Source organism: Wasmannia auropunctata, unplaced genomic scaffold (genome assembly GCF_000956235.1).
Source record: "Wasmannia auropunctata unplaced genomic scaffold, wasmannia.A_1.0 LD336049.1, whole genome shotgun sequence".
Classification (NCBI taxonomy): domain Eukaryota; kingdom Metazoa; phylum Arthropoda; class Insecta; order Hymenoptera; family Formicidae; genus Wasmannia; species Wasmannia auropunctata.
The window spans coordinates 138,409-144,870 of record NW_012026841.1 but is presented as its reverse complement, the minus strand read 5'-3'; the positions used below and the strand labels follow the sequence as shown (position 1 = coordinate 144,870).

Genomic DNA, 6,462 nt, shown 5'->3' with positions numbered 1-6,462 from the left:
GAAAGTAAGTCCAGAATTCTCGAGTTATCAAGCCTCGACGGAGATTCGCCGCTCAGAGTTACCGGCAACTCGAGGATCGCGCCGATTTCGCATGTCACGCGCCTACACGTGATCAGACATCCCTCTCGAGCGTGATCGACGTGAAGTCGACCCTGTGCGCGAGGGAAAGGCAAGTCAGTCGTCGTAAGAATTTGGCTCTTGTCGGTCGATGCCACGTCGCGTTGAATGAGATCGCGAGGGCGAAGCTGCGTCGCGACAAGATCTCCGTTCGCGGTCAAGATCTCCGGACTCGCGGGATGGACACCTGGTCCATTCTCACAAGATCTCCGTCCGCGACCGATCTGCAGCAATCTAATCGCCCTTCAAGATTGTCCGTACTATCGCCGTCCTTGACCGAACTCCGTGGCATCGCCCGCGCGATATATTGTAAGTGCGCGACCAATCTTGTATGTAACGTTCGAGTTCTGCTGTGAGTGAATAAACAAATGGAGTGACAACTCATCTCTTTCTGATTGCTCCCCTCAGTTGACCTATTCCCTTCCCGCTCCACTCGGGGCGGAACCGGTCCCTCAAAACTTCGCCGGAACGAACAATTCTCGAACGCTCCGCAACATAAATTTGGTCCTTCGAGCCGGATAGAAGTGAATAGCGTCCAACTCTCACTCTCAGTGACGTTCAAGTGACTGTGTCGAATCTCTCAAAATGAGTGATCTCATAATAAAGCAGCAATCTTTGCTGCACACTCTCGCTTGAGCATTAGACAATTTCAAAAAAATCGGGAAAAATAATTATACTCCCGCAAAAATTCGGTCGCGCATCGCCACTCTGAAAGAAACGTGGGTAGAATTTCGACACGGGCACGCCGCGCTTCTTCAAGCCGTTCCAAAGGATAAACGCGAAGCCGTGGAGTACTTCAATGAAGATAAACTCGAGGTTTACGAAGAGGTCTACCAAACCGCAGCGGATTACATGGCTGAGTGTCTTGAAGAAATCGAACCACCTGTGAGTCCGAACCGATCAGCGGAATTTTCGTATGTACAACCCGAATCGTCCTCCATATCGTTGAAGCATCTTCCGCCTATAAAACTGCCACCGTTTTCCGGAAAGTTCGAAGAGTGGGAGACGTTCCGCGACCGATTCAAAACCCTTATCATTCACAATCGAGAATTATCAGATTTCGCGCGCATGCACTTCTTAGCATCCAGTCTCACCGGTCCAGCACGCGACGCGATCGAGAGTACCGAAATTACTGCAGATAACTTCGCCGTGGCTTGGGCAGCCCTCTGTACGCGGTACGAAAATAAGCGGCGATTAATCGACATTAACGTGTCAATCTTGTATAATCTACCGCCCATTACGCGCGAGTCTCCCGCGGATTTACATGCGTTGCGTGACAAAGCTGAAAAGGCGATAGCATCTCTCAAACGATTAGATCGAGCTCCTGCCGACATGTTAAATGACATTCTCGTCTATTTCTTATCACAAAAGTTAGATCCAGCCACTCGAAAGGCGTGGACTCTAAAATCAGGCAAGCACTCGGAGCCTTCGACCTACGAAGATCTGTGCCGGTTCATATCCGCGCGTGCGTCCGCACTTGAGGAGTTAACGCCGAGCAACTCGTACAAGTCAACAAAATCTACGAAAGTTCTCTGCGCAACTACGTCATCGGTCCCCTCGGCAGCATGCCCATTATGTAAGGAGCGTCACTTTATCAATAAGTGTCCACAATTTATAAATAAGAGCCCGAGTCAGCGCCGCGACATCGTCAAGGAGGCCAAGCGGTGCGAAAACTGCCTCAGTACAAAGCATGACGTAATGGCATGCCCGAGTAAATACGCCTGCCGAAACTGTCAACAAAGGCATCATTCAATGCTTCATATCGACTCGATCTCGTCCCTTGAAGCGAATCTAACGCTAATCGCCGAAAATCAGCCGTCTCAAAGTACCGATACTCAACAAGTTCGCGCATTATTCTCGTCCTCGGCATCGCCGTCTCTGCCTCCAGTATTGCTAGCGACAGCTCGAGTCACGGTCTCCTCATCGTCCGGACGCAGCGCAAGCATTCGAGCACTCCTTGATCAGGGCTCCGAAGCCACCTTCATATCCGAAAACCTCGCTCAATTGTTACGACTACGACGGAAGAAAATGCCTGTCTCGATTACGGCCGTCGGTTGCGTTAACGCGGGATCATGCCGCTATGGCACTCAGATAATCATCACGTCGCGTCACGACCCCAGTTCCGTATTCACCACCACGGCCTTAATCTTAACTTCACTGACCACATACGCTCCGAGACACTGCTCTCGCGCCGCTGCTTGGCCTCATATCGCAGATCTCAGGTTAGCAGACGATAATCCGATGAGTTCAGAACCGATAGATCTTATTATCGGTGCAGATTTATATAGCAACCTAATTCTCGACGGCATTCGAAAGGGCTCGCCGGGTCAGCCAATAGCTCAGAACTCCTGTTTCGGCTGGATTCTGTCGGGACCGATTACCCTTCAAAACACATATACTCGTCATATTGCCACTCACCACTGTTCTCTTGAACAAAGCTTGCGGCAATTTTGGGAAATAGAAGAAATTCCCAGACAAGCGGCATTAGCTCCCGAAGAACAGCTCTGTGAAACGCACTTTATCACAACTCATACACGCTCGCCCGACGGACGTTACTGCGTACGGCTTCCATTCAAGGAAGGGCCGCCGATCGCAATCGGCGAATCTCGCTCAATCGCCGAACGCATGCTTCTTTCGTTAACTCGTCGGTTCAAAGCAAATCCGGAACAAAAAACCGAATACTCCGAGTTTCTTGCCGAGTACGAGCAGCTCGGGCACATGTGGAAGGTTAACCCCCCTTCGCTACCCTCTAATCAATATGTCTACATACCGCACCATCCCGTAATTCGCGAAACAAGTATTACGACAAGATTAAGGGTAGTTTTTAATGCCTCCAGTCTGACAAAAAATGGCACTTCATTAAATCACCATCTTCTCGCGAGCCCAAAATTACAAAGTGATTTACCCGCCGTCCTATTGCGCTGGCGCCAATATAAATATGTATACAGCGCCGATATCGCCAAGATGTACCGTCAAATTCGAATCGATCCGAGAGACGTGGATTATCAGCGAATCTTATGGATAGGAGACGACTCTAATGCGATATCGGAGTATCAATTGCTCACCGTTACGTATGGAACAGCCACCGCTCCGTTTCTCGCGCTTCGCGTGCTTAAACAACTCATCACGGATGAAGGTGACGCGTTTCCACTAGCCGCGCCGGTGCTCCGCGACAACACTTATGTAGATGATCTCTTATTCGGCGCGGACGATATCTCCACACTCCGTCACACTCGCGCCCAAGTATGCGCTCTGCTAGCGCACGGCGGATTCGAACTAAGAAAATGGGCGAGCAACTCATCCGATCTTTTAGCCGATATTCCTCCAGACAACCATGGACTGGCGTGTAGCAAGTCCTTGCAATCCGACGACAAGTTAAAGATTCTAGGGATTAATTGGAACCCTTCTGTCGACGCGTTTCAAATTCAGGTTGACCTCCCGGATGCCATGCCCAAAACCAAACGTACAATCTTGGCCACTATCGCTCGCTTATTCGATCCACTCGGGTGGGTCACTCCCGCGACCGTGGCAGCAAAGGTATTCATGCAACAATTGTGGCGTTTAAAATTAAACTGGGACGACATCATACCTGAGTCGACTCTACTTCGGTGGAAGTCTATCTACACTACTCTATCCGCATTGAACGGCCAAAAAATTTCGCGTTGGACGGGTCAAGACTCGGATATATCGCGTTGCGAGCTTCACGGCTTTGCCGATGCATCCACGGTAGCCTACGGAGCAGCCGTCTACATTCGCGTCGCCTCTCGAACTGGTGAGGCAACCACAGCGTTGCTCGCCGGCAAATCAAAAGTGGCGCCGGTTGATCCGATAACCGTGCCTAGGTTGGAGTTGCTAGCAACCGTTCTTCTCGCGCGACTCATGGAGTTCGTAATCACGACGCTCAATCTCGTCAGCGTGCCCTGTCACTGCTGGACGGATTCTACCGTGACGTTAGCCTGGCTAGGTCACCCCTCCAAATGGAAAACATTCGTCGCGAATCGAGTGGCGGATGTTCACTCTCGACTCCCAAACGCGGAATGGCATCACATCTCAACGACCATGAATCCCGCCGATTGCGCATCGCGCGGGATTCTCGGCCACGAGCTTGCTTACCACAAACTCTGGTGGCAAGGACCTGACTGGCTTTGCCTCTCGCCTTCTGAATGGCCCAAGAGCGAGGGTCCCTTATCGGACGATGCAAATCATGAAGCTAAGCCAATTACATCACACATCGCTCAACCGACGGTGACGTGGGATCTAGCGTTTCGCTACTCGTCATGGCCCAAGTTGATTCGAATCACCGCCTACGTCATTCGTTTTACTCTCCGATGTCGGCAGAAATACACTTCTCGAGCAAGCACGTCCCCTCACTCTCTCGCTCTTTCTCCTCACGATTGTAAGCAAGCGAGACTGTTCTGGTTAAAATCTATTCAACGAGAAGTATTTCCCGAGGAGCGGCACCTCCTTATGAAGGGTCACCCGCTTCCCGCTCGAAGCTCTATTTTGTCTCTTAACCCATTTCTTGACGCGGATGAGCTTATTCGCGTAGGCGGCAGGCTGAGAAACGCTCCCTTATCGTTCAATGTGAAATACCCAATCTTATTATCGTCCCATTCGTTAGTTACCTTGATTATTCGTCAAGCACACCTTCGATCCCTTCATGCAGGCTCGCAGCTCACCATCGCCACGTTGCGACAGGAATTTTGGATTCTCCGAGCCCGCAATCTAGTAAAATCTGTTATCCATCAATGTGTAGAATGTACTCGCGAAAGAGCCGCGATCCCGTCCCAGTTAATGGGCAACTTGCCAAAGGTTCGCGTGTCTCCCTCAACTCGCGCCTTTTTGCACTGTGGAGTCGACTATGCGGGCCCGGTTGCCGTTCGAGCCTCCGCCGGCCGCGGAATCACCTCTCGCAAGGCTTATATCGCGGTATTCATATGCCTAACGACGCGCGCTATCCATTTAGAATTAGTCGGGAGCTACAATACGTCCGCGTTCTTAGCTGCATATTCGAGATTTTGCGCACGACGAGGATTACCGATATCCATGTACTCCGATAATGGCACAACCTTTGTCGGCGCCAATAAAGAGCTCAAGTCCGCATATAGAGCCGCTCTTCAGAACCCCGATTTTTTAAATCGCACGGCTTCCGATGGAGTATCATGGCAGTTCATCCCTCCTCACGCCCCTCATTTCGGGGGTTTGTGGGAAGCGGGAGTGCGGAGCATGAAGCATCATCTTCGCCGCACCCTCGGGTCTCACACCCTCACCGTTGAAGAGTTCACGACTATGTTATACCAGGTTGAAGCCTGTCTAAACTCTCGGCCTCTGGGACCATTGACTGATAGTCTGTCTGACTACGAACCCCTAACGCCTGGCCACTTCTTAATCGGCTCGGCGATTACGACAGCGCCCGAACCGTCGCTTCTCGACCTCAATGAGAATCGATTGTCTCGTTGGCAGCTTGTCCGCCAGATCGCCGAACGGTTCTGGAAACTCTGGAAACATGACTACGTCAATACTCTTCAGCAAAGAGTCAAGTGGCGCAAGCCACAGCCATCGATCCAAGTCGGGCAATTAGTTCTTCTTCGAAATTCCGCATTACCCCCCTGTAAATGGGAGCTAGGCCGAGTGACTCAATGTCATGCTGGTACCGATACCTTAGTTCGCGTGGTCACAGTCAAAACCGCAACTTCCGAGTATCAGCGGCCGATTGAGCAACTGTGCTTATTACCGATCGACGTGAATCCGCCTGCTATAAATGAAAATTAGGATACCGTCTTGTCTCCGTCAAGTTTCTTTTTGTCCCCCTCTTTTCTTTTCTTTCTCTTCTGTGTCTTAAGGCCCTACGCGTAATGTATCCGTTATGCCATGGCGGGCGGCATATTCTTTAGTGCTTAAGTTACTATATTGTACAACCACTCGCTTCGAACTCGACCGTTTCCGATTCTTGACCACGCATCGTTGGATTCGAAACGAACGTTTCGAGGCGGGCGGTTTATGTTAAGGAATTATACGATTATATTCAAAGAAGTTTATGTGAAGAAATCTGTCTCTCTCGATCTCTGAAAACAACGTTAGAAAGTAAGTTCAGAATTCTCGAGTTGTCAAGCCTCGACGGAGATTCGCCGCTCGGAGTTACCGGCAACTCGAGGATCGCGCCGATTTCGCATGTCACGCGCCTACACGTGATCGAACATCCCTCTCGAGCGTGATCGACGTGAAGTCGATCCTGTGCGCGAGGGAAAGGACAGTCAGTCGTCGTAAGAATTTGGCTCGTGTCGGTCGATGCCACGTCGCGTTGAACGTTGTATATCGCGAGGGCGAAGCTGCGTCGCGACAAGA

At 50.8% G+C, this 6,462-nt stretch overlaps 1 protein-coding gene across 1 annotated transcript; it reads left to right on the top strand.

Moving 5' to 3' along the window:
- Nucleotides 1–296: 296 nt before the first annotated feature.
- LOC105451622 lies at nucleotides 297–5,889 on the top strand. Its single transcript, XM_011692194.1, has 2 exons — nucleotides 297–426; nucleotides 761–5,889. Exons 1-2 carry the CDS (start codon nucleotides 297–299, stop codon nucleotides 5,887–5,889), a joined length of 5,259 nt encoding a protein of 1,752 aa, XP_011690496.1.
- The last annotated feature ends 573 nt before the right edge of the window (nucleotides 5,890–6,462 follow it).

Bases quoted from the DNA above. Each gene is read 5' to 3' on its own strand.
- LOC105451622 (XM_011692194.1), top strand. From the start codon at position 297: ATGGACACCTGGTCCATTCTCACAAGATCTCCGTCCGCGACCGATCTG. The intron at 427-760 runs GTAAGTGCGCGA...CTTGAGCATTAG, and splicing joins CATCGCCCGCGCGATATATT to ACAATTTCAAAAAAATCGGG.